The sequence below is a fragment of the Vanacampus margaritifer genome, chromosome 12, assembly GCF_051991255.1.
Source record: "Vanacampus margaritifer isolate UIUO_Vmar chromosome 12, RoL_Vmar_1.0, whole genome shotgun sequence".
Classification (NCBI taxonomy): Eukaryota; Metazoa; Chordata; class Actinopteri; order Syngnathiformes; family Syngnathidae; genus Vanacampus; species Vanacampus margaritifer.
Window position 1 is genome coordinate 17,125,241 of NC_135443.1, and position 27,443 is coordinate 17,152,683.

Sequence of the window (27,443 nt, forward strand, 5' to 3'; positions counted from 1 at the left end):
GAAAATAGTCTGTCTGTTACCCAATCATTATTAGTTAACTAACAAAATTAGAAATATTTATTTTAGAATAATTCATAGGTTTTACCCCTCAAATGGTTATATTGTTAAAACATTCAAGAAAGATATTGATGAGAAATGCACTTTCTGTTCTGTGGAGATCGAAACAGTGACTCATTTATTTTGGCTTTGTCCAAAGCTTTTGGAGTGACATTGGTAAATTTATTGCTGAAAAAAATTGAGATTTTGAACGGTTGGAAAGATGTACTGTTAAGTTTTCTCGTAACCAAAAGGCTATCAAGGCATACAATTTATGTAAACTTTTTGGTGTTTTTTTGTAAACTTATCTCCCATGGCATGTTGTTTTATTTGTTTTCTTTTGTTATGTATAGTCAACAATTGTTCCAGTCATTAGCTTGTCATTGTTAAGAACGGCTATTGTTGTATGTTTTGCATTAATCAATAAAAAAAGAAGAAGAATGACATCCTCCCTGTTTACGTTTGTTTATCATGCTCACCTGCCCAGTGCTATCCCATCGTATTATAGACACACACACAAAAAAAAGCCTCTTTAATTATAAAATGATAAGTGGCTGTGTTAGATTGAATTGTGCTTTGTACCAACTGTAAACTGTAAAGACAAGCAAAACAATAAAGCAAAATTACACTCTATTTACTTGTTTATTTACCAACAAACAACATGTGTCATTTTTTTCCCCTTTTAAACACATTTCACATGCAGCACAGATGTGATACATACAAAATTAATTAAACATACAGGAAAAATATTAAATTTACATAATAAAAACATTTTTTCCTTTGTCTTTTTTATCACGTAAATGCACTTATGTTAACCTTGCACCAAATACAGAAAGATATTCAATTAAAGAGCACATGCCCTGGAGGACTTCATGCAGAGATTTCTGCACAAACAAGCAGCGTTTAAAACAGGGTTGGGGATCCTTTTTTGTATTAGTGGCAAATTCAGCTGTTAGAACGTCTTTAAAGGGCAAAATATAATGCAACATTCAAACAAGTTATTATGAACATTTGTGAGTTAGTGTTATGCTTTTTCTAACAGTTCATCCAATGTTTTGTTTGATTTTTGTATTGTATGGTGGGCCAAATCTAATGCTCGTATATGGCTCCCCACCCCTGCTTTAGTGAAACAAATGAATTAACATGACATGCATTCTAAGACTAAATCTCAATTTCCTTTCATATTTAAGTCAAAGCAATGTCATGCTGCATATACATTTGAAACAGTTAATTTTGACTACTCTTAGGCCGAAAACGTATACACTGTTGTATAATGTGCACAGTGCAGACTGCAAACTGTACTCTAAGGTTTTATGATGTTTTTAGAAATACATTTTGTGGTGTTGGAATGCTCTTGTGTTTTGTGTGACCCGTAAGCTTTTAGTTCCCCGCCAATGTTTTAAGCGGGGTAGTACACGCATAGATTTTCAACATATTAAGCAATTTTTTAAAGGTGTGAGAGAGACCCCACACATCATGACAAGAAAAACAACCACTGTGTATGTTCCTTCAGTTGTTATAGTGTGTGATGTACTTAATATATATATAGCGATAGTGCTATTGACAATTAGGTCTCCTACCCTAAACTAGATGATCATCGTAGTACCAAGACTGACCTGTGAGAGGCAGCATGGTGCCAAATGGCATCCAGACTAGTAGAAAATACAAAGAATAAGAAAGAGTAGTGGTAGTAGATTAAATAGAAGCTAGAGTCACTGTTAGCTTGGAAACTACAATTTGGTTGCAAACTCTTCTCCTTGTCATTTGTATTGTGGCGAATGATTTAGGAGACATGTTATACACATATTGTGCACAAGTTGCTCTTGTATTTGTGTCAGGTCACGTCTTAATTGGCTAGCGTTCCTTTTTATTTATTTATTTTTTTTAAAAAATTTACGTCACAATCATGGAGTCCCTGGCTGGGCCGAACTGAGTGTTGCCCACACACATAAGGATTTGTGATCGGATTTATTGAACAAGTTTAACATTTACCATTGTTGGCCTGATTTTTTTTCAAGCAGATCAAAGGAAAAAATATTCTCAATACACCCTTCACTACAATAGCCTATAATCGCTGATGAGAATCAAGCCTTTAATGACAAAATATATTTATTTTTTACACAACTGGGTCAATGCAGTTTTCAATGCATTTATAATGGGCATTTGATGACCTTGATTAAATGGGAAAAAGCACAAATTCGCCCTGATTATCGGGATGCGTTTACCTCGCTTTAGGTTGGAAAAGGCTGAAGGTAAATGGAAATCTGTTAACTTTAGACGGAAAGCTCATTGAGAATGACTCACAGCACGTTTGTTTCACCTAAGCGGTGCATTTGGCTTCATTCAGCATTCACTTGTGCACATCAACAATCAATCCAATACTGTATTACGCTCTTGTGCAGGGGTGCTCAAGTTCGGTCCGCGAGAGCCCCTATCCAGCCTGTTTTCCATGTTTCTCTCCACTAACACACCTGATTCATGATCAGGAACGTTATCAGGCTTCTTCAAAGCTCGCTGATTAGCTGATCATTAGATTCAGCTGTGCTGCAGGATGGAAACATGGGAAACAGGCTGGATAGGGGCTCTCGAGGACCGAACTTGAGCACCCCTGCTCGTGTGCTTCTTGGTGGAAGTAATCATCCCAATCTGAGTTAGCAGATATCTCTTCTCAACCTATCTTTTGTCTTTGGTTGTAGGTCCGTTCATTATTCCATGTTTAACATACAACATTGTCTGACCGTTTTCTGAGCAGTTGGGGGAGAAGAAAAAAATCACTCTTAACACATTCCACACTACAGGATATTTGCTACAGGATAAACTTTCAGGGACATCAGACAATTGGGCTTTTGTTAACTTTTATTACAAAGACATGTTCCGATTTTGCCCGATTGTTTTAGAAAGTTAGTTGTAATGAAGCAGTGCAACAATGCATGTAAGGCTCATTTCATTTAAAACTGATAATTCAAGACTTTATAGTAACAAGTTCTTTTTGTAATATGGCAGGGATGTGCAAATTTTATTTATTTTTTGCTTAAAGGCCACATTTAAGATACTGGGTCAATGCAGTTTTCAATATATTTATAATGGGCATCAATTATACGTGTATTTTCACTAATCGTGTGTGTGTGTGTATATTATTGTTGTATTGTTTACAATAAATATATTTTTAAAAGTTCGCAACTGACATAAATTAATAAGAAAATAATACTTTTTAATGAACCAATTTTAGGAACAAAAACGACAAGAATAGATCAGTGGTGTATCTGTGATAGTGTCAATGCTAGTTTGCCCACCCCTCTATTAGCACACTGCACTATTTATTTAAGACTAAAAAACTGAAAAAAATGTCTTGTAATCTGTCGTTATGAAAAGATTAGAACTTGAAGCTCCATTTAAAAGTGTAAAAGGAGATTTGTGTCCATCTGGACTATTAAACAGAGTTAGTCCTGCAGGTGAGTGGCATTGAGGTGCGAGACACCTCCATGTGCACGGTGGACACTGGGAAGCGCTCACACTCCGCCTCCAGAGGCCGGCAGCAGCAGTACTGGAGCACCTCCTTCACCTCCTGCCTGAAGTTGGAGTTGAGGAATCCGTAGATGATGGGGTTGATGCAGGTGGACGACATGGCCAGGAGGTGGCAGAGGGAGAAGAGCAGGTTGTGGTGGCACACGGGGAGCGCCTCCTGGTTCCAGTCGGACACGGCGTTGAAGATGGTGAGCGGAAGCCAGCACAGGGCAAAGGCCGTGATCAGCGCCACCAGCATGATGTTGATGCGACGGCTGTGGGTCATGCGCTGGCTCTCGGGCGTCCTGGCACGGTCCAGCATGTCTTTGCGGTGACGCAGGCGAACGAACACGCGGACGTAACACAGCAGGACGAGAATCAGAGGGCCGCAGTACTGGAAAAGCAGCAGCCAGGTGGTGTAGGTCAGCCGGTGATGTTGAGAGGGCCAGTGCTCCAGACAGGCCTCCATGTGCAAGGGTGGCTGAAGGTTGTGAAAATGGAGTGAATTGTGAAGCGCGGATGAGTTAGCAGGCGGGACGTGATGTGGGGGTGACGTTTCGTGATAGAGACCATACTGGGGAAGGATCACGTTGGCGTAGGGCTCTTTCGTTAGCCGCTGAAAGGCCAGGAAAGGCGAGGAGGTGAAGCAGGCCAGAATCCAGATGACGACCACGGCCGCGTAGGCTTGCGGAATACTGGGTTTCCAGCCTGCCGGGTTAATAATGAGCTGATGTCTCTCCAGAGCGATAAAAACCAGGGAAAGGATGGAGACGGTCACGGACATGCATTGAATGAAGGGCACCAGCCGGCACAGCAGGGACCCAAACACCCAGTGGTCCATCAGCGTGTATATGAGTGTGAAAGGGAGGCAGAAGACACACACCAGAATGTCAGAGAATGACAGATTACAGATGAAAATGCTGGTGACGTTGGCTTTCTCCCGGCGCCGGGTAATTATGCAAATAAGGCCAACGTTGCCCACCAGGCCCAGCACCATTGTGACGCTGTACCATGCCACCAGGAACGCCGTGAGGACGGGAGACGTGTGACATTGCTCGTCGTGGCCGAGGCCCGACAGGTCTGGGAGCAGAGTCTCGTTTGAGCCGGCCTCCTCCCACGGCGGCGGCCGTGAAGACGGCGTGTGGTTGAGGGACGGCGCGGAAGTGGGGGGCTGGCTCGCGTCGTCACTGAAGGACATCTCGCCAGCACTTAAGGGTCACCAAGCCCCAGGATGAAGACATCCATCTCAACCCTTAGCAAGTTATCGGCATCTGTGATGGAGGGGGATGAACATAGCAACATCACTCAAAGGTCAAAAGGTCTGCTCAGGTTGCATTTAAAAACATGAAATGTAGACTTTATTAATCTTCAAAAAAAAATCTTAAAATAATAATTAATAATTAATTAATACAGTTGCTTTGTGCATGAAATACTACTTTGTACAAAACACAATTGCAAGGAATCGGTGGACCTCAATGTTTCATATTTTGACAATAATTCCACTTAGTCCTGGAAAGATTTATATTTATATTTACAGTCATAATTATCATACTAATACATACAACGAATTATGATTTTTTGTTGTTGTGATCTTTACTTCCTTACCAATACCAAGTACCGATACCACTAGCACTTTTGACACATAAAATGTCTTCAAAGAAAACAATAACACAATTTTAAAGACAGACCTATATATCCCACTATAGCATTTCCCCTTAAAATTGCAGGAAATTAAAGGACATTTTCTATTCTTGTGATTTCTAGTTCCTGATTCTGATGATACCAAGGTATCGGTACTCACCTATCCCAAATAATGATCATTATTAGATTGACTAATTCCTACATCCTAATTGTAAAACGGCCACAAGAAGGCCGCTGATACTGGCATCGGGCGTCGTCACGACTCGCGAGTACCAATACCTTGAAATAAGGCCAGGCCAGGTATTAGTCCGATACCTAGTATCGATACTCGTCTTTCCCTAATAATTACTATTACTGTATTAGATTGGTTAATTTCTAGTTCCTAATCGTAAAACAGGCACAAGAGCGTCATGAGTACCAATACCAATAAGGCCGGATATCAGCCCGGTACCGATAATTGACATCTGTAATTACCCATCCCAAATAATTACCATTATTAGATTTGCTATAGTTCCTGATCGTAAAATGGCCACAAGAGGGCCACTGGTACCCGCCTTTGTTGCGAGTACCAATACCTTGAAACATGGCTGGGTACTGGCCCGATACTGAAAAATACATCAGTTGTTTTTCTTAAAATAAACCTAAAACTGATGTGCCCATTAATCCAGCTCAGAATAAAATGGAATAGGACCAGAAAAACAAACACAAACTTTTGATTCTGTATTGATGTCCAAACAAAGAAGTAGCTTACCCTTTTATTACCTGTATACCTAAGGCTTTATCGCAACCCATTGTATTTAGTGTTAAACCTGCCATAAAGCGGATTCATGTTGAATCTGACCTTTAAACAGCAGCTACATAATCATTTGAATAGCCCACTGGCTCATTATAAGAAAAAGAGTGTCTCTTTCATCACCGTGGCGACTCGAGATTGTCTTCTAATCTATTGCAGTCTATCAAATGGAGTGGACCAGCCAGGACACCATTTATAGCACCGGTGCTAACATCACTTTGGACACTTGTGGGCTTGCAGAGTGCTTTTGAAATATTCTCCTATATGACAAATTCATTAGTGTTTAGTTAAGAACTGCTGTAAAGTTTTATGAAAATTCCCCTTATTGGCCAGCTGGGATACATTATGCTGTTACAGCATTTCTACATTCAGCAAAGCATTTAAAACAGTGGTTCTCCAACTTTTTACACCAAGGCCCATCTAAAAAAAATATTGCCTATTAACTTAAAATATGTATTTTAATATTCATCCAATTCAAATGCATTGTACAGAAAAGCTTAGAAAAAAAATGCACCAGTTTAAAAAAAAAAAAGGTTAAATACAACTGAACTGTACGTACAGTACTTTGGTAATAACTCTTCTTGTGTACCACAAGAGGGAACCCATGTACCACAATGAGAATCACAGCATTACAAAAACAAAATTAAATCCAAAACTAATACATTTCCTACAGAGGACTTGATAGTCAGTGATGGAACAAAAGGTTCCGCACAACTGCTCTAAAAGATGATTTCACACGACTGAATGTCATGTACAGTACACTTGCTAATCCATCTGGATTGTGTGTGACATGTGCAATCCCTCACTCAGGCCAAACGTGAAAAGCATTATGACACTCAACGGACCGTGTACACAACGCCGGCAGTGGCTTCTGCTTCCCAAGTAGCACAATATAGCACGTGTCAAAATAAAAGGGCATGACATTGTCAGAATCCTAAAAATGGATTGTCTATGTCTCCCCTGAAACCTTTGCTGCATAAATCTTGCATGGCACATACAATGAGCCTGTCATTTTGCGTTGAAGGCGTGTACTTGTTGCGATCAGTCACTTCACAGTGCATCAATACTAATGCACTGTGTCAGTGTGTTGAGCAAGCTGCAGGCGAGGTGGCAGAAAATTGATGTGGCTACACCACAAAAAAAAAAAAACGGCCATTATAGAGCAGACGGAGTAAGTCCTAGAAAGAAAAAAAACAATGTGACAGTCTTGGAAGCTGCAGCCAAGTCTGTAATGTAGTATTTGAGCGCAATGTGACCTGGCACCGCAGAGTCCACCATCTTCTTCCTTTCTCATTTAAGGCACAGTCATTAATCACCGCTATATCAGCCCACAATGACAGAAAATTAAATGAAGATAAATGAATTTCAGATGAGGATAAATTACCCCACCAACCCCACCCATCCGCTTACCCCACGCACACCCACTTTGTAGCATTGCTTGTTAAATACGTGTTGGGCGGCAGAAATTTTTAATCTATTTACATTTTAATTAGCATTGGCACCAGTGTTGGTCCCATGATGTTTTGGATCACTTCACACTAACGGTCGTCATATCACACAATCATGCAGTTAGGAAGGTTAGTTTAGAAGGACTTCGAGGAATAATAAGAAAACAAATCGTCTTAGCTCAAAAGACAGAATATTACCATAATGAATTTGAAAAAAAGATAGGAATGAGACAGAACCTGGGGTTAAAAATGAATCAAATAATATACTTGAATTGCTAAAATTACATAAAATAAATACATATATGTCAGCTCAGCTCATAAGACCATAAAAATACAATTAAAATGAAATTTGACCAAAACTGTAGACCAACAGTTAGAAATTGATTGAATTGAATTGATTTATTTTTTTTAATGACCGCCTTTCCAATCTTAATCTATTTTTGTGATTACAGTCATGCAATAGACATGAGGTCAGCAACATAGGTAGCCCCCAAGGACTATAAGTAACTCGCGGGTATGTTCTAAAAATAGCTCACCAGTGAGATGGTCTAATTATTTTGCTTTGCTTTTCTAAAAAAAAAAAAAAAACTACCAGCTATTGAGCTGTACAAGCTGTACAACTTTTATTGTTCTAGCAAATTTGTTCTTTCAGAAGTGTGTATGCAACTGGTAGCTCTTCGACTTAAATAGTACGCAAAAAATCTCAGTATACTACATGTTGTGGCTGTAAAATAAATATTTCAGTTCTTGGTATTTTATCATGTGCTGTAAATTGTGCTCACCATCCCCACATAGGTTCCCCTGCTTCACTTCACGGCGGCACGGCTAATCTGTGAATTCATGTGCACACACACATGTCCAACATGTCCCTCTCAGTATTTCCACATGCATGCTCAACTACTGATGCTATTCACATACTGTAAATCCCTCCTCCCCTACTGCATGGAGATGCTGGATAACAGCAGTCGACCAAGTGCTTGACCCAAGGTAATGATCCCAGCCTCATTATTCACAGCTGGGGTTTATTGTGTGTGTGTGTGTGTGTGTGTTACCATTCCTGCAATTACCCCACCATACATTGCAATATCTTTTCATCACAGTATGTGCAACTTACTGAATTTAGCTAAGCAGAAAGTAGATGCATGTTCTTAGAAAGCAAAAAATTAAATGCTGCTTTGTTGTTGGAAATCACCTTTCAACAATTCTTGAAATTCTGTGACTGTTTTAATTAAATAAATAAATAAAAACTCACATCCAGACAGAATACAAAAAAAAAGATAAGCATTACTGTTTGAAAAACAAGCACTCACGTGTAGGATTTGATACTCCATGCAGGTGTGAATCCATAGACGCGAGTTGGAGAAGGAGCAGAGCATCCTGAGGAGCATAATGCCTCAGTGAGAGGCAGAGCTGAGAGGAGTTTGGCTATTATTGGGCTGATGGAGCCCCTCCGGGTTGCCGAGACCCTCGGTGCGCCGAGCTCTGCTGTCACACTGTGGTGATTGTATTCAATTGCATCCTGGAAATGACATGCTGCCAAATTGGACAGCATTGGATGTTACAAGAACGCAACTGGCAGCACGAGGAGCCCCCAGAAATCTTTTTATTTTATTTTACATATATTTACATATTTACAGGGGTTACTCTAGCAACTGTTGGATTATTGATACTATCAGCATATATTTTGTCTGTGCCAGACCTCATGGTTGACAGCTACCTTGCTCCTCTTAAAATCTACATAGCCTTACTTTTTGTGCAGGAACAAGATAAGACAGCAGCTTTTTAATACTTTTTTAGTATGCTTTTCTCATGCATTTAAAGTAGTCTCTCAGCCCCTAAAAGCTATAAATAACACCAAAACGTAATAACTGAATACAGTACAGGAAAAAAAACGAAAAGTCTGAAGGCTTTATTGCCACTAAAGAATAGTGTGGTGTAATGAAAATTGTATATACTGTACAGTGGTTCCTTGAGATACAAGTGAGTCAACTTGGGTTTTTTTCAGGATACGAGCCATTGTTCAATCGATTTTTCCCTTTGACTTGCGAGCTCAAACTTCTGAGACTGAATGAGGGAACAATTCTTCAAAAAAAGACCATTCAAGCTGATTATTGCCAAGTTTGATGCTAATGCTAACACATAATAGAAAGTGCCATAGATAGATGGGCTAACAAATAGCATCAATGGTCACGTTTCTGAACCCTGTCCACAACGGGTACGATATTTGTACACAAATGGTTGGACAACACATGTAGGCTACCCAAGCAATACAACAATTGTCACACTGTTGCCTTGAGATTCATGGTCAATTCATTCCGTGATCATGCTTGTATCACAAATCAGCTTTATCCGTTGAAATGAATGGATTCAATTCAATTAATTTTGAAAATAAATAAATAAATGAAAAATATATATTTAATATGTTTTTCATAATAATGCACTCAGCAGTATTGACTGTATAAAAACAAAGTTGTAACATTTGCTCCCCATGTAATTTTTCAACACAGAAAATATGAGCATTAATGTATTGTTCTTCCTTGCTCTTCTTTTGTGGCAGTTGGCAAATGGCTCATTACTGTTACCAAACTAATATTGTCCTTCTACTGCAAGGAAACCATTTGAAATGATGGTGGCTGGATGGAGTGAAGTGTACTGCCACAATCTAGAAGCACCACTGTAATCCTTTTTGAAGAATGGCTACACCCTTAAAAACAATTAGGTAAAAAAACAACAACAACATCAACAAATTTTTAATAATAATAATAATAATAATAATAATAAATATGTAATAATTTTAATTTTTTTCATTTATTATTATTATTATTAATAATAATAATTTTGAACATATTTATATGTATTTTTACATACATTTGAATTTATTATTATTCATTTAAATAATGAAAATTTAATAATAATAATAATAATAATAATATTAATGAAGTTTAGTGACTCGACTGTCTTTAGGGTAAAATATACTTCTGAGGAGTTGCGGCATCTCCTGTCTCCATGTACTGTTGGTCTGTATTATACTGGCCAAGGTGTGCACAACAGAAGGAGCAGCATAATGACCATTTAACTGAAGCAAAAAGCGTGGCAAAAAGCATGGCAAAAAGCGTCAACTTTTTACATTATGTATAATTATATAATTAATGTATGATTTAATAAAAATGCAATATTATTGAGTGCTATTTTGCTCATTAAAACTTTCAGAAAGGCCAGAACGGATTAATAATATTTCCATTTATTTTAGTGGGAATACAAGCGTTTTGATTTTTGATCAACTGTAATTTCAATTATACAAATATATATGCTACCACTGTATTCATAGTGGTAGCATATATTACTAATACAGTATGTTTTATAGTACAATTGGAGGGACCTAAACTGTTAGTAATACAATGAAAATGAATTTGCCAGTTACATAAATAGGAATAGGTATTATAACATTTATATAATGTCCACAATGGTCTTAAAGAATAAGGTTTGCTTTCATAATTGACATATGCAAATAAGTCCCACATCTAACTTTGCAGCTTTGACTGTGATTATTGTGAATTGTGTTTATGCAGGAAAATGTGCGTGTGTTTGTAAAAACTACAATATGTAATGGGATAAACACAAGCTGAAAGCTAATTCATCCACTGTGGGCTACATGTGGGAGGAATCGAGCTCTCAATCACAGGACACAAATAGCTACACTGCTGCTGTATCATACGCCTAATCACGGTTGTCATGGTAACCCAGCTTTTGGAGGGTTTTTCAAAAAACCAAAGTCTTTGATCAACATCAGCAGCAAGTAGAGGAAAAAGGAAAATAGGAGCATGTTAGACGCAGCCACAACCAAATGTTAGACAGTAAGGATGCCTGAGAGAATAGAAAACTGTGGGCACATTTCCACACGTTTGTTGTCACACTGCGTTCACGCACCTGTCTCAACACAGCCTCTTCAGAGCTTCTTGCCATTGGCAGGGAATGGGATGTTTTATTCATCAGCTGGTGAAGAGATGCGCACACACAGATGTCAGTAAATTTCAGCCAAGCAAGCAACCTCTCTCTCTCTGCCGCCCTCAATTGGTTTCATTCGAATCTTTTTCTCCAAACTGTACAGTGCTACTGCTACGCATGACGGGACTCTAAGACTTAGACAAATCCAAAAAAACGAAACCAGTGCTGTAGTTCATGCCAGTTGAGAGACAAAGTAATAACTGTGCTGTAAAACACTGATGTACATTGGTGTATTCTGGTTTATAATAGGGAGAAACTGGAATTGACTGTCATTGCCATGGCAACAAGGCATCACCTGCTACGGCACTTAAAATTTTTGCGGTCCAGCAAGGGCACCTCTAATGTGGTGTTAACACTAGCAGCGGTGCTTACATTTATATTTAGAGATGTCCAACCCTTGCTGCACACTTAATTTGTGTATGAAAATACACAATTAACACAGTGACAAAGTGAAGTTCAGCGTTCATATCTCAGTTCTGACCTTTATTTGTGGAGTTTGTATGTTCTACCTGTACTTGTGTGGATTTTTTTTTTTTTGCAGGTGTTCAGGCTTCCTCCCATGAAAAAAAAAGCATGATCATTAAAGACTCGTAATCATTCATAGGTGTGAATGTGAGTGAATGTTTGCTTGTCTACAGTGAAAATGTATATGTGCCTATGAGACCAAGATAAATCACTTCAAAACTTTCCTCAGCCTTAATATGACCTATAACTTGCACAACTCAAATCAAGGAGGCAGAACCTTTAGTCGTTTACTCCAACTCTGATTAAAAGTCTGCTCACCGACCATTTGAAGCAACTCCCATCAAATGTCACTACCCCCCCCCCCCCCCCTTTGATTGATATTTTGAGTGCAATCTTTTCTGTTCTGGTGAACACTGAAAGTCATTATTGGTTTGCTTTCTCCTTTAGAGAAAACACACCTGGACGCTGCAGAATCCCACCGCAAATATGTAGGCACAGTTGTTAAGAGTAAACAGAAACGTGACTTTAATTAAAAACAATCCACAAATTATTTAAAATCAACTTTATATAACAAAAGCAAAAACTACTGTTATTGAAAAAGCAGTCAGTATAAAACATAAAAACGGCCTGCTGCTGTAAACATTGGGTAGTTGAGCCAAAAGGCATTGAGATCATCACTTGCATTGCAAATAAAAACATCAATTGTAAACAATCACGTTAAATGCATACAAAGTAAACATTTATTTCCTGCTGACGTGAGTAGGTGCGTCTCATATAAGAGATAAAAGCTTCCGTTCTCAAATGTCATTACACACACATACGCACAAAAAAGAAAAAGAAAAGAGTATGGCAATAAACACCGGAACTCTTGCTGAATAGGAAGTGCTGTCCAGAAGAAGCTTCTTTGGTAGCAAAAACGGCATAGTTACCAAAAAGTGATCTTACCATGTAACTCCACACCGTTTTTAAAGTGGAACACCACAGTGGTAATAACATAATAAGGCAAACCCATACTTGTGTACTTCATCCAGGATGTGTTCAGTGCATCCTTAAGACCTCCCAACACACAAATAATTATTATATCATGTGCAAAAATCAAGTTATTAGGCTAAAGAGGCAGGTTTTTTTTAATGTACAAACATCTTTGGCTTCCTTTGGTGAACACGTTTCATGCATGCCCTCTGTATGCATACATCAAGATGAATGGGGGGAGAAATAAAGGGCAAGCATTACAGCCTACCCAATGAGCGTCTTCATGAAGGCGGGTTTGCTAAAAGGCCAGTGGTATTGGTTGGGGACGGGTCCGTTTACATTGCACTCGAAGAAGGAGAACATGGGGAACCAGATGCGAGCTCTCCGGCTCTGCTGGTAGGCACGGGTGTTGGCCAAGGTGTGGTAGTAGAGAAAAAGGCGCGTGGTGATGTAGAAGGCGATAAAGACGTCGATTGAGTAGTGCTCGTGTGCCGCCAGGATGAAGAAGATCCCAAAGAGGTTCAACACCCAAGAGATGGTGTGAATCAAATTCCACGTTCTTGGAGTGTCTGGCAAAGGGGAAAAAAGAGAAGTCGAGGATATTATTAGAAGGATTTTATCCTCTTAATTTATTCACAGTACCAGAGAAAATCAACTGACTTTCATCTGCGTATTCAAAGCCTAATTTAGATTAAATTAATATTATATGTGCCAAAGTAATTGAATGAATAACCACGGAAGCGTAGAGCTGCCAATGTGAAGTAAACATTTTTGGCTGGCGAGTATGTTCGAACGTATTTGCGAGTATGCTCGAACGTATTTGCGAGTATGTTTGAACGTATTTGCGAGTATGTTTGAACGTATTTGCGAGTATGCTCGAACGTATTTGCGAGTATGCTCGAACGTATTTGCGACTATGCTCGGACGTATTTGCGAGTATGCTCGGACGTATTTGCGAGTATGCTCGGACGTATTTGCGAGTATGCTCGAACGTATTTGCGAGTATGCTCGAACGTATTTGCGAGTATGTCCGAACGTATTTGCGAGTATGTCCGAACGTATTTGCGAGTATGTCCGAACGTATTTGCGAGTATGTCCGAACGTATTTGCGAGTATGTTCGAACATGTTCGAACGTATTTGCGAGTATGTTCGAACGTATTTGCGAGTATGCTCGAACATATTTGCGAGTATGCTCGAACGTATTTGCGAGTATGCTCGAACGTATTTGCGAGTATGCTCGAACGTATTTGCGAGTATGTTTGAACGTATTTGCGAGTATGTCCGAACGTATTTGCGAGTATGTTCGAACATGTTCGAACGTATTTGCGAGTATGTTCGAACATGTTCGAACGTATTTGCGAGTATGCTCGAACGTATTTGCGAGTATGCTCGAACGTATTTGCGAGTATGCTCGAACGTATTTGCGAGTATGCTCGAACGTATTTGCGAGTATGCTCGAACGTATTTGCGAGTATGCTCAAACGTATTTGCGAGTAGGCTCAAACGTATATGCGAGTAGGCTCAAACGTATATGCGAGTAGGCTCGAACGTATATGCGAGTATGTTCGAACGTATTTGCGAGTATGTTCGAACATACTCACCAGCCAAAAATGTTTACTCCACATTGGCAGCTCTACGCTTCTGTAAATAACACACCCATGAGTCAAACTTTGAGCACTGACTGTGCCATTGAGTCAGTCCCACATACACCATCTGGCTGAATGTAAACAGTCATTGTCACACCAAATATGTGCCCCCCACCCCATACTACTATTAATGAATGTCCTTTCTGAGTGTTGATTTTCCAACAAGATGTTAAATTGCACCAAAATTGTTCATCTGGATGGTTAAACGTTACTAAAAAATTGATAAATGCTGCTAAAGTCTCTATTGAAATGTAAATACAGAAGCTAAGAACATCAAGCTCAGAGATAGTGAGCCCATTTTGACATCCCTTAAGGGAGTAGAATATGTTTTCACAAGAGGCTGGCTGGCTTTTAATTGCCAATTACCCACCCCTCTTTAAAAAAATTAAATAGTTGGTTATGAAAGATTGATGTGTTGAGAACAAATGTTTTCCAGATGGACTGGCACAAGGAAGTCACATAATTAAGTGTTTGTTTTCATTGATTAGAAAAAAATCAGTAATGACTTGTTTATTTTCTATCATGTTTCTCACCATCTTTTAAAAATGGCTAGCACGTAGAACTTCCTGTTGTTTTGTACAAACAGGGTTCAACAGACAGAAAGGTACACTTGACTCCACATTTCATGATTTTGCATTGAACCTTCCCGGTCTGCTCGGCAACACTTGGACAAGTCGGGGCAACATTGGCGTAACAACACATCCTGTTAAAAGTCAAGCCTTGAAAATAACAATCACACCAGTTTCACCACACTTGCTTAGGCCTAACGGTGGATTATTTAGCTGTCACAGTCAAAGTATTTTGTCCTTGTTTTAAGTGAAAAAAATTGACTAAACGTTCAAATGACTAAACTTGTGTCATATTTGACATGATGTGTCTTACGTTGATGTTGTCTGAGAGCACACCGAGCAGACAGAGTGTTTTTGCCTCGAGTTGTTAAAAAAACAAAAACAAACTTGCATTGCGGAATACACATTGCCGTCTGTTTAATCCTTTTTACACAGTTTACAAAATGCTTCAGAATGATTGTGTGGGAGGGGGGTAACTTTTTTTTGTTGCACAACAGCTGTATGTATGAAAACTGACTAAATTTGGATAGAAAAAATGTTATTTAACAAAGTTGCATTATCTGCTCCCTCAAATAGACTCCCTAATAATAGAAAAATCAGGCAGTAGAAACTGTACGGTGTTGAATGAACACTATCATTCAACTCCTTTGCTAACCAAAAGAGCAGCACCTACAGCATGTAAACAGTCTATGAAAACTCGGTGCATGATGTAAAGCAAATCCCATTATGTGAAGACAGGCTCTTTAAAGGCCAATAAATAGTGTACCAGTGATTTAAATCAAGATGACAATAAAATGATGTAAATCACTGAAAAACTCCAAATGTAGAGAAATCACAAACATAATACTTTAGCTAATAATTGCAGTATCTGTTCGTACTAGCCTAGCCTGTAACGTTAATGTTAATCAAAGTTATTTCATTTTTAAAAAAAATTTCTTGATAAAGTTATTTCATTTCAATTATTGCATTCCGTTGTACTTTGGGATTTTATCTTGTCATGTGATAAAAACAACAATGAAAAATGGTGCGATATGTTCCTGCTCAGTGGTTGCTTGGTTTCCCAGATTTATAAAACAGCATTCTTCAGTGCACTTTCTGTCAAGTCCAGTGAAGAATGCACTGATGCATGTTTTGGGGAAACCAAGCAAGCAGTGAGCAAGGTGCATGTCATGACAACAGAGAGAGACGAGCAATCTCTTCAGGCCAAGACTCAGCTGTCTACCTGCACCTCAAAGAACAGAGCGCTTCTGTCAACAAAAAGGTACATATTCTTGACAGAGATGACAAATGAGGAGAAGGAGAAGTGAGATAGGCCCATCAACGAACCCATCTCAAAACAGTCAGGACACTCCACAAAATGATCCATGTTTATGACTTCAGATTAACTTCTCTCAGACTTCCTGTTATGTCAATAAATTGTAAAGTATAGGATAGCATCGTGATATATAAAATATATATATATATATATATATATATATATAAAAAAAATATATATATATATATGAATATATATATAAAATATGTACCTCCCCCACACACAACACACTGTAAGCCTCCCTATCTGCAGCTGAGTAAATAAAAGCCCACGCCCCATGGCCACTATTAGCATAAACAAGGAAAATACCCCCAAAAATATTCCACTCACATTCTGTCACAAAAAAGTTGAGTATGGTAATGACGACAGTGTGTCCACTGAACATGTAGTCTCCACATGTTTGGACACCGGTCAGAGTCATCCCGAATCCCACCCAGATTGTCAGTGCCCTCTGTATCTTTTCCATCGAATCGCCGTACGTCTGGGAGAACAAGAGAGCCTAGTTAGCGGCAGTCATGCGGTGACTCACAGCTGGAGCGGCAAGCTCCTAAACAACAACTCATAAGCTCTCTAATCAGAATTGACAGAAAGCGCATGGAAGCTTCTCACCTTACTGGCACACTTGAGGTGATGGCCAGGCACGGAGAGCGAGGTGACAAACATGGTACAGCAGCGAAGTAAAAACACAGTTCCCATCAGAGAACACAACCGCCTAATGAGAATGGACCTAAATACAACAAAAAAGTGGGGTTGGGAGGAGAGATTGTTTATTACCTCTGCCAAGCATTAATTGTATGGTGAGTAATTGCTTCTTGAAGCATAGATTAACTTCAGCTCCGTTCATTCATACTGTCAGAAAACCCCCCTTTTTTTCCCCAATTTTGCTATATTGCTACTCCGTATTAATTATACAAACACAGAATGACAGGAATGAAATTGATCAGGCAGGCAATTTTCCCCATAAAGTGGAGCCCAGCGTTCTCCCACTATATTCTATCAATTGTCATATCATTTAATTGGATCAAATTGATTTAGCGTTATTAAACACAATAATGTGCATGGTATTATTTTTGCACTCTTGAGGTTGCCATCCTTCTGTTCTACTGCAGTATCTGTGACTATGAATGTGTATGGCTTCAAAAGGCGGGGCCTGGCCTGGTGAGTGACGTGGGTGTCAGTGAATCGAGTGTGTGGAGCTGACTGGCCATTTTTGTATAATTAGTAGAGCTGTCAAACAATTACAGTTTTTATTCAGATTAATCACATCTTAGAATTTTGATTAATCACTTAATTAAAAAAGCTTTTAATCAACATTTCTTGCCTGCAAATTTTGAAGCAAACCTGTTATGCGTCAATTTTTTCGACATTTAATGTTATGAAGACGTCTTCAACATTTTTTGAACCACTACACACTCTCGTCCTCCTTTTTCTAATCAGTTAATTACATGCATAATAATGAAAAAAATGACCCCAGTAGTTAAGACATGAACAAATATTTAGAATGTCATATGCAAACATTTATTACATGTTTTACTTTAATGTATGTAGTAATGTTTATTGCTCAAACACAACCTGCGCTACCTTCAACGAAACCGTCCGCTGGCAAGCTGAAGGATCATCTGCGGTCAAACTTGATAATGTGATTAATCTGCGGGAATATATGATTAATGTGATATATTTTGTGATTAATCAATGAGATAACACTTTAACAGCACTGATAATTCGATTATTTTTCAAAAATTGTTCTGCCCTAGTAGACAATACGAAATAAGATAACATCGATACATTATTTTGTGTTGGCAATGGTAGGCATGCAGTTGTGGTACACATTGCACTTTATCTTCCTTGTCAAGTGTGAAATGATCCCAAACTTTCATTCTGCATTCTGCCTTTTACAGACTTTTCATTTCTGCAATCCTGTGACAAGGGTGTGAAGTTCGACCCTCACTTCTATCCAAAAATTTGAGACATGATGTTGGCGTCATTTAATTATCTGAATGTAGGAGGTCCTATCGCGCAGTCGAGGCAATATCTCGCTTGGCTAGATTTTGTGTAAAAGGCGCAGGCGGATAAATGCTTCTTTATGGCTCCGATGTGCCAACTTTGCAGGCTCTTCTATGCGCGAAAGAAGCTTTTGTGGTGAGCAAGAAGGCATTCAATTTCTAAATCCGGAAAGAGGACTTTATCCTCTTTTTTTCGCCATTGAGTCTCAAAAGAAGCACCCCCCCCCCTCACATCCTAGAAATACCATCAGTGTAATCCTAACATCTTTTGTCATTCTCTCAAAGGCAGAAAAGCAGACTGCTAGCTAACAAACGGACAAACACAAATGCAGAGCCCCACCATTTCCCCCCTCGTTATTCATTTTATTCAATTTATTTTGAGTCAAGATAATAGTGTTACCTGTGTTTATGAAGCAGCAGGATCAACATAAGCATGTAGCACAGAATGAGGCCACAGGCTTCAGCCATTGCAAAAGCCCAAGGGATTCTTGGAACACTGTCAGGGGTTAAAATATATCAGTGTCAGCATGCAGATTAGATATGGGGACAAGGTGCACATGAACTATAGTGGGAAATCCATATGTTGTTTATCGGGATGCATTCAGAGCTGATACCTGTCTAAGAAGATGTCAGGAAGTGGTGGATAGGTCCTCATGTCTGGTACACGTTCATGTACGATGACCATAACAAAGGAAGTTAAGCCAAACACTAAAAAGACATAAATGACACTCAAGATGGTCTTCCACACCTCCGGGTCCAGCCTTCCCGCCATATGCTGCCGACATCTTCCATTGGAGTGTGAGTGACACAATATCGCTCTGGTTCCGTATTCAGATGGAGCGCCATTCCTCTGTCTGAGCTCAGTGCCGTCCCTGGGGTAGTCGCCTCCGTTGCAGCGCCTGTCGCCTCTGTCGCAGCTCCACTCGGCCGCCGTGGGAGGCCCCAGTGGGAGACTGTCTCGAGGCTGAAGACCCAGCTCCTCCAGCTCGGCTTGGTTCTGTCTCTGGAGCTGACGAAGGGATATGGCCAGCCTCTTGATGTCCCCCAGCAGCCTGAGGCTCAGAGGAGGCCCGCGTAGGTCGGCCTCAGTCAGAGTCAGAAGACTGGGTCCATCCAGGCGGTGGCGACCACACAGCAGATCCACATAATCTGCGAATCCTTCCGCCTGCAGCCACTGGGCTACCTGCTTGTCGTTCCAAGCACTTACACTGCTCTCTGATGCCATGCCACTGCAGACAGACACACAGTCATAGAGACTAAGTAGCAAAACAACACTTGAGAATACAGATGACTCCATGATTTAGCAGATGCTTTAAAAGGGGCCATTCAGAGCATGAAGGAGGCTACGCTGACTGTCAAAGTCTCCTGATGCCTTCTAGCGTCATCATCACTTGAAAGAAACGACAGGTTCATTACATCACTTAAATGAGCTGCACTGACAGTTATTTTTAGTTTTTCACACCTACTCAGTGCAACTGGATGAATAAGCCTGTTATTTGGGGTCAAGATGTCTTATGTGATGACTAGCCACTACTGCAGACTAGATCCATTATCTGTATTTTGATGACTGCATATTGGCTATAGTCTTCGTGGAATGGAAGATCAAATTTTTCATATTGGGGGGAAAAAAAACATCAACGTTGACAATATCAATACTCCACAATCTGATGTTCCCCTCCTATTGACAAGCATACAGATTAAATAAACTGTCCTTGCGCTGTAACCTGTAGATAAGATGACCAAAGCGCAGCCTGTTGAGCTCCTCCCTTTGACTCAAAGGTCAACAAGAACTGATCTCTGCATGCTGACGGGCAGCAGTGTGCACTAAGTCAACACACGTGTCAGTTTACCTTGTCATGCTTCATTAGGTGGTACTTTGTTTGTACTTTATTTTACTGTGACAACTGGTTTGTCAAGGCGGTAATCACATTAACATTCAATATCATCCAAATATCAACTTTGACTTCAGTGTAATTTAATTATAACACAATATTAGTCACCATTTAAATAGTATTTTTAGTATAGTGTTCCCTCGCTATAACGCGGTTCACTTTTCGCGAAATATTTTGGGGGTGTAATTTTGCATGCATCTTTTTACAGTAATGTGCCTATTTTATAAAATTTATGAAGATTAGAACATTGAGAATGTTTAAAGAGAGACATGTGATAAAATGTAAAAGTAATGAGAAAAGTGTATAAACTCTGTGGTAAAGGGTTTTAGAATCTAATGTATATTTGAAAGTAGACTGGGCTTTCCAAAACTTCTCTGTCTTAAATTCCTTTAAAAATTCCACGTTATTAGTCACGTCCCAAAGGATGTCACATGAAGCAAGCAGCTGAAAAACAACAGCAGCAACATCAACAGGAAGTCCCAAAAGGCCGGATGGATATAATAAATAAAAGTGACTTACCTAAATGGTCAACTTTTATTTTTAATTCATTGCAATTAATAACCTAGCATTGAAATCTCTAGACAGAACGTTCCAGGTTTCATATAATAAATATCAATAATGGTTTCCGGGGCAAGAATGGATTCAGGCAAATTACAGTTTAACTCCTGCAAATGTTCCCACCGATTAGTGCACTATATGCAAAGAAAACCCTCAAAACCTCTGTGGCAACACGAGCAGCCCTCTGGGATGGGCTGTGTTAAGTGTCAAGTCAGCTTGTTTTGCTTGTTGAGTCACACACTGACACACAAGACGTGATGAGACTCACTTGCACAATATGGGCCTTTCAGTCTGTAAAGTAACTCGGAAGGCAACAGCAAATACTGAAAATTAAAATAAAAACCGTAACCACACCGTGAGGGCTAACCAATAAAAAACGAGGAAACTCGGCACAGTGCAGTAATTTACTGTCTACTGTTAATACAATAACATAACTGTGTGAAATTACGCAGCAAATGGAACAAAAAATGACGTGAGGTCAAACGTGTGGAAGTGTAAATAAAATACTTTTGGTAAGAAGTAGAAGTCATTTTTCTTACCAAAGAACCAGTGTCAGTGCTTGTGTCAGAGTGGGGGGAGGAGGAGGAGGTGAGACGCCTTCGTCTCGCATTGCAGGAGTGCTTCATGCCTACTTCTCCTTTCACAACCAAGCAACGGCAAACAGGAAGTGGCAATAACCAACAACAGCACACAAGAGGAGCGCTTCTTGAAGGCTGCGTCTCAGGCGCAACTGCCACCTGTTGGTCAAATGTATAAAAAATATTTCTTAAAAAAAAAGAAAAGAATGAAAGAAAAAATAAAACTACAGTAAACTGTAATGAATACTGTACTGTCACATCACATTTAAAAATATGATGTACCAAGTAATCCCTATTATAGAGGGAAAAAACATAAAATGAATATATAAATAATCTGAGTTTTTTTTTCCAACTATGTAATCACCTTAAAAAAAACATAAACTCATAAAGATATATCAGTATCATATACTGTACTTTTAGGTTATCTCTGTGTCCCTAAAGCAGTGTTTCCCAATCTTTAATCCAAGGAACACATTTTGCATAAAAAAAATTCTAATTCATACAAAAATCCCACAGTGTACCACCAAACAAAATAGTCACAAAACGTATTTAAAAAACAAAAAACAAAAGAAGAAGATACAGTAATCTCATTTAACAAATGTATTTACTCAGTGTGAAATCTAGATCTCTTTTATTGATCACAAACCTGCTACAACAGAGAGCTGTTATTCTGTTTTGAATCATATGAAATCATATGAACTCAGAATCAGAATCAGAGAGATGCCATTTGTTAATATCCCAATTAAACAAAATGCCGTTGAAAATTGTATTTCTTGAAAATATGCATTTTTGCCTATTTCATGGCTTTAGGGACAAGCTCCTTTTTGGCACTCTGCTTCCACTGTGGTTTTGCTGTTTCACATTGAAGCATGTGGTAGCCATTTTGACTGAAAAGAACATCACCAAATATGGATCTTGAATCATTACCCAATAAAGGTTTAAACATAAAATACAGTAGTTTGTCCAGGTCAATAGGCCACCGCTACGTTTGTTGTTTTATTTACCTTTTTCACAGCTGCTATTCTGTAGAAAGTAGCTAATTAATAGAAACACACACACACATATATATATATATATATATATATATATATATATATATATATATATATATATATATATATATTTTAAAGTTTTTTATTGTGCTAAAAATAAGATACAAAATCAGTATTAAAGAGGGGTGTTAGGTACAAAGGAAGAACTTAAACAACATTTAGCGTAAAGTCTCCAATGATGCAGATACAGTAATACATTTTCACTGTAACTATAGCATCAATGGAATTACGCACCCCGCCTGAATCATAATGACACCAATTATCTGTTTGTCATCATCTATGAAAAATGAAGCAGCCTGCTAAATAACAAACAGATGGACAAGCAAACAAATATGCCGCTTCACAAATGTGTCTCACTTAATCAAACTTTTCCATCTGGATTCAATGTAACTTCCCTTTTCAGAGCGCTCCTGTTTTGAAACTTAATAAACAGTGAAAGTGTAATCATTAAAGCGATTGCCTCTGCCAAACATCCCCACCTGTCTTTGGCAGTCAAGTCAAGTGGCGTGTAAGTGCATGGAGGGCAACGCAGTGTATGAGTGCTTCAGTTAAGCGTCTCTTTAGTGCAGTCATGAGTGGTGTGTCAGCGGTGAAATGCGACACTGAAGACTCCAGGAAGGATAATGTGAGCGAAGATGGCAGAGGGTGAGCATTCGACAACAAGGCTCTCTCTCGAGGAGCTGATGGAGATTTTACATGCAGCTCCTCGCTCCTGTCGCCATGGAGACGAGGTGTGGCCCAACCTGTACCTGGGAGATATGTAAGTACGCTGTTTAGCAGGAAGAGGGGAACTATTTTGATTTTCAGGCATCCATTTTCTTTTGCGTTGAGCTGTCGGAACAAAATAGAAAGGGGGAAGTGTAAAAGTGACCCTTGGGACATACTGTATATCATTTCTATTTGTATATGATGTATTTGGTTGTTTGTAGGTTCATGTCTCAAGACAAGTTCGGTCTGTGGACGCTGGGCATCAATCATGTGCTTAATGCTTCACATGGTAAACTGTGCTGTAAAGGCAGTGACGACTTCTATGGAACCACAGTGAAATACTACGGCGTACCAGCCAATGACCTGCCCACATTTGACCTTTCACCTTTCTTCTACCCCGCTGCTGCCTTCATTGACCGGGCTCTGACATCAGGGGGTAATGTAATGTTGATGGTGCTGTGAAAGCCTGCCAAGATGTTGAACAAACTCCAATAACTTGTTTTCATTAGCAGGAAGGATACTGGTGCATTGTGCTGTGGGTGTGAGTCGCTCAGCCACATTGGTCCTTGCCTACCTGATGATTCAACATCACCTTAGTCTCCTCTCCGCCATAAAGTGTGTGCAGCAGAAACGCTGGATCTTTCCAAATAGAGGCTTCCTGCAGCAGCTGATGCGCCTCCAACAATCCCTACAAAGCAAAGGAGACACTGTGGCAAAATAAAAGTCCATACAGTAGAATACTGCATTATCCTATTAATGATAGGATAGAAGCGGTGACTATCAGTGTCTACTCAAGAGTTGCATACTCGTACTGGTATCGGTCTGAATAAAAGAGACTCCATAGTTATGACCCCAAAAGACTGACCTTTGACCCATTTTAGACACCAACTTATAGTTTGAGCAAAAGCTGCGTCATGATGTCATGCCAATTATGGTCTTTAGAACTAGTTTTGTCAACATATTATAAGTGTTGATGTATGATGCAGTAGACAGGAAGTTGCACTGCTGGAGTGACCTCAGCATGCCCGACTTTGACCTTTGGCGATCCTGCAACATCAAATAGCAACACGGAGTCACAGAGAGATCAGTGAGCTAATTTTGGAGGCCAGCGACGTCCGTACAAGCAGCTGCTGGTGTCCTTCAGCAAGCAGCCTTTGGCAGTGATGAGACACTCCACTTTCTCTCTTTCACTCACACACAAACACACACACACACACACACACACGGTGTTGTCCAGTGCCTGTGAGGAGATAATGTCAGGGTGCAAGGAGCAACAGGACCTGGCGCTCATTAAACAACTGGAACTCATCCTGGATTCCTGCACACTGGAGCTTACTGTAGTGGATGAAGTCTGGCCAAACCTCTACATAGGAAACATGTGAGTGACGCCTCAGTATTAGTGCAAGAAGGTTTTTTTTTTGGTTTTGGTTAAGTGAAAAAATATTATGTTTGAAACAGCTTCTACACGACACACGACCACAATAATCAACTGATAATTTGTTGTATTTGTTCAAATGGGACAAGGCACAAATGCATTTTTGAAACTATTTTAACAACCAAGTTGCATGTCAAGTGAAACTGGAATTTAAAACAAAACAAAAATAGTCATTATGAAAGAATCCATAAACTCGGTTGAGTTCTGGACATAAATGGTCCTTATTAGCATTGTCTAACTAATGCAAGATAATCTTTAGCACACTCATTTTACATGTGTTAAGTGTCAAGACAATTTAATTCACCAGAAAGTTTTTTCCCCCTCTGTAGGTGCTGCTGTTTTGGCTAGCATCCAAATTCAGTTAGGCTCTTTATTGAAAGGTGTTGTCCAACGTTTTTTCCGCTGCTGTTTGTAAAGTAAACACAACATTCAAATCTGACAATCGAGGAACGAGCGTGAAACCAGCCCACCAATCAGGAGCGAGGGTTCGCACAGCCAAATTTGCATATGCAAACAAGACACAAGAAACAAACTCTTAACACGGCCGTGTGAAAACAGTCCACCAATCAGGAGTGGGCATTCGTGCAGCGAAATTTGCATATGCCATTGATAGTAGCTTGCCTCCACGGATTGGCTGGAAGGAAAACATTGAGTTTCCACCCAGAAAAATAAATCCTTTAGACATTAACTATTTAATTTCAGACAACATCTGTGATGATTGAGAGGAACCATTTTAGGGAGTTTGTTTTTGTCCCCATCATTGCAGAGAAAGATAGAATGTTAGAAATTGAGGCAAACAACATTGTTTTTGGCAATTTTGTAAGCTTCATTGCCCAATTTGCAAGCCTATCTCAACATATTTCACAGAGCTGGCCCGGTGAGTCACAATCAATGCTAGTGATAAAAACGTACAGGGTACTTTAAGACTGGCTGCTGTGATTGTCTCTTAAAACCCGTGTGCAGTATTTTATTTTGAGATGGCTTGGTCAGCACCATTAAAAAGCCCAAAACGGGTCACAATACCGCCTAGGGAAAAGCAGCTTCTTCTTTTTTTTTTACCTGGAAGTGGAGGCTCGGTACAGAGGCACAGTTGGAAACAACAAATTTAAAAATAATAATTTGTTTTTAATAGATTTTAATTAAATCATGATCTAAGTACAATTGTCTCATTTTCCTATATGTAAGTGTTGATGCTCAAACTTTGCATTTTGTTACAGTGATCTAGCTTAATCCGTTTGCTTAATCAAAGCTACATTGTCTTTAGCAATGAATAAAGGACACAGTTTATAGTCTCAATTATTCATCTGTAGGGGCACTACATATGAGAGTTCATTAACACAAGGGAACATACAGCAAACTCAGTTTCCTTGATAATAGAGGCTTGCAGTTGCAATAACAGACTCTGTTAACAGACAGTTGAGTTCTTTTCGTTTCAAAACTACTGTTGGAAATGACCTACGGCATTTTGGGTAATTGCACTTAGTGTCATGGCTTGATATAAAACAGGCCAGTTAGTCGGTCATTCGACTGAGTGGCCGAGTCAAGTCTGATTGTTACCATGGTGAACAGTCTTTTGGTGTGTTGATAGGGAGACCAGACTTCACACTATAGTCAGTAAATCTAGTTGTAATGTTGATATTGGTTATTATGATGATGTTTTGGTGTTATGAAACTGGCTTGTATGTGTTCACGTATGTTTTTCAAGAGCTGTAGCACAGAATAAAAAGACTTTATCCAAGCTGGGCATCACTCACGTCCTCAACGCAGCTCACTCCAAGCAGGGAAGCGTCGGGGACCAACGTTTCTATGGCAACGCTTGCGTTTACTGCGGCATCCCAGCAGAAGACTCGAACCACTTTGACCTTAGCCAGTACTTCAAACCTGCAGCTGATTTCATCCATAAAGGCCTAAAGGACCACCAAGGTAAGCATGTGTTACCCAATTTCTGCATTTGTAATCTCACCTCCTGCGACTTTCCAGGGAAAGTTCTGGTGCATTGCATTATGGGTGTGAGCCGTTCAGCCACCCTGGCGCTGGCGTACCTGATGCTGCGTCAACGTCTCTCCCTCCTCGATGCTCTGAGGCACCTCGTGCTAAAACGAGCTATATACCCCAATCGGAACTTCTTGATGCTTCTCCACAAGCTGAATGAACAGTTGGCTTTCAAAAGGAGGTTGTGTCCTCTCCTCTAAAGCGACCCCGCCTACGTTATCACCTCCTTTCCTGCAAACAAACATCTTGTATGGAAAACACTTCAGGTTGTGCTTTCAAATTCCATATGTCTCCATCCTTGTCACACATCAAAATATCAACAACTTTGTATATACATTATTGCTTTATAACATTTTAGAAAGCCTGCAATCTCTTTTATGAATAGATATAGTATTAAGAATGCACATTGTGTCCGTGTTTTAACTGCACACAATAATCTTAATTATAATTTATGTCATTCATGAGCATAGCAATTGTAATAAAAAATACTGTAAAGTCAGCAAAAACAGGAAATTGTCTTCTATCATTCATCTCAAAATCATCTCGCCTCAAACCATGCAACTGTTTTTAATCACTTGTATTTAAAAGTTATATGTAGAGTAAAAGATTATCATAAAGATAAATAAAGAAGATAAACAATCAAATCAGAGAGAAATAATAACATTTGTGTTCAAGAATGATCCCTTTGAATATGATTATTAAATATCACAGCATTTACATTTTTTCTTTACAATATGTTCCATGTGCACCGGCCCCCTACTAGTCAAACACGGCATTCTGATTAATGTTGCATTTATGGAATATCAATTAAGCAACACAATCGACCTGTT

At 39.4% G+C, this 27,443-nt stretch overlaps 4 protein-coding genes across 6 annotated transcripts; 2 read left to right on the plus strand and 2 right to left on the minus strand.

The window, feature by feature from the left end:
• Positions 1-2,650: 2,650 nt before the first annotated feature.
• npy4r (neuropeptide Y receptor Y4) lies at positions 2,651-8,809 on the minus strand. Of its 2 annotated transcripts, none has more exons than XM_077582112.1 (2): positions 8,733-8,809; positions 2,651-4,811 (listed from the first exon to the last, which is right to left on the minus strand). In XM_077582112.1, the coding sequence occupies exon 2, from the start codon at positions 4,736-4,738 to the stop codon at positions 3,467-3,469; it is 1,272 nt and encodes a 423-aa protein (XP_077438238.1). In that variant the 5' UTR covers positions 4,739-4,811; positions 8,733-8,809; the 3' UTR covers positions 2,651-3,466. The 2 variants fall into 2 exon arrangements, with proteins under 2 accessions (XP_077438238.1, XP_077438239.1); XM_077582113.1 differs by lacking the exon at positions 8,733-8,809 and adding an exon at positions 8,205-8,370.
• Positions 8,810-12,439: 3,630 nt separating this feature from the next.
• On the minus strand, positions 12,440-21,510 carry LOC144061970 (sphingomyelin synthase-related protein 1-like). Its single transcript, XM_077582936.1, has 6 exons — positions 21,388-21,510; positions 19,013-19,627; positions 18,799-18,894; positions 17,005-17,122; positions 16,726-16,876; positions 12,440-13,433 (listed from the first exon to the last, which is right to left on the minus strand). Exons 1-6 carry the CDS (start codon positions 21,456-21,458, stop codon positions 13,129-13,131), a joined length of 1,356 nt encoding a protein of 451 aa, XP_077439062.1. The 5' UTR covers positions 21,459-21,510; the 3' UTR covers positions 12,440-13,128.
• Positions 21,511-23,049: 1,539 nt separating this feature from the next.
• Positions 23,050-24,074, plus strand: LOC144061971 (dual specificity protein phosphatase 13A-like). Its single transcript, XM_077582937.1, is given in 4 exon segments — positions 23,050-23,112; positions 23,114-23,238; positions 23,408-23,622; positions 23,699-24,074. Coding segments are annotated over 4 exon segments (612 nt in total). The 3' UTR covers positions 23,908-24,074.
• A 175-nt stretch (positions 24,075-24,249) lies between these two features.
• On the plus strand, positions 24,250-26,972 carry LOC144061655 (dual specificity protein phosphatase 13A-like). 2 transcript variants are annotated; one of them, XM_077582287.1, is made up of 3 exons: positions 24,250-24,564; positions 26,327-26,544; positions 26,602-26,972. In XM_077582287.1, exons 1-3 carry the CDS (start codon positions 24,350-24,352, stop codon positions 26,811-26,813), a joined length of 645 nt encoding a protein of 214 aa, XP_077438413.1. In that variant the 5' UTR covers positions 24,250-24,349; the 3' UTR covers positions 26,814-26,972. The 2 variants fall into 2 exon arrangements, with proteins under 2 accessions (XP_077438413.1, XP_077438412.1); XM_077582286.1 differs by having other exon boundaries at positions 26,327-26,972.
• The last annotated feature ends 471 nt before the right edge of the window (positions 26,973-27,443 follow it).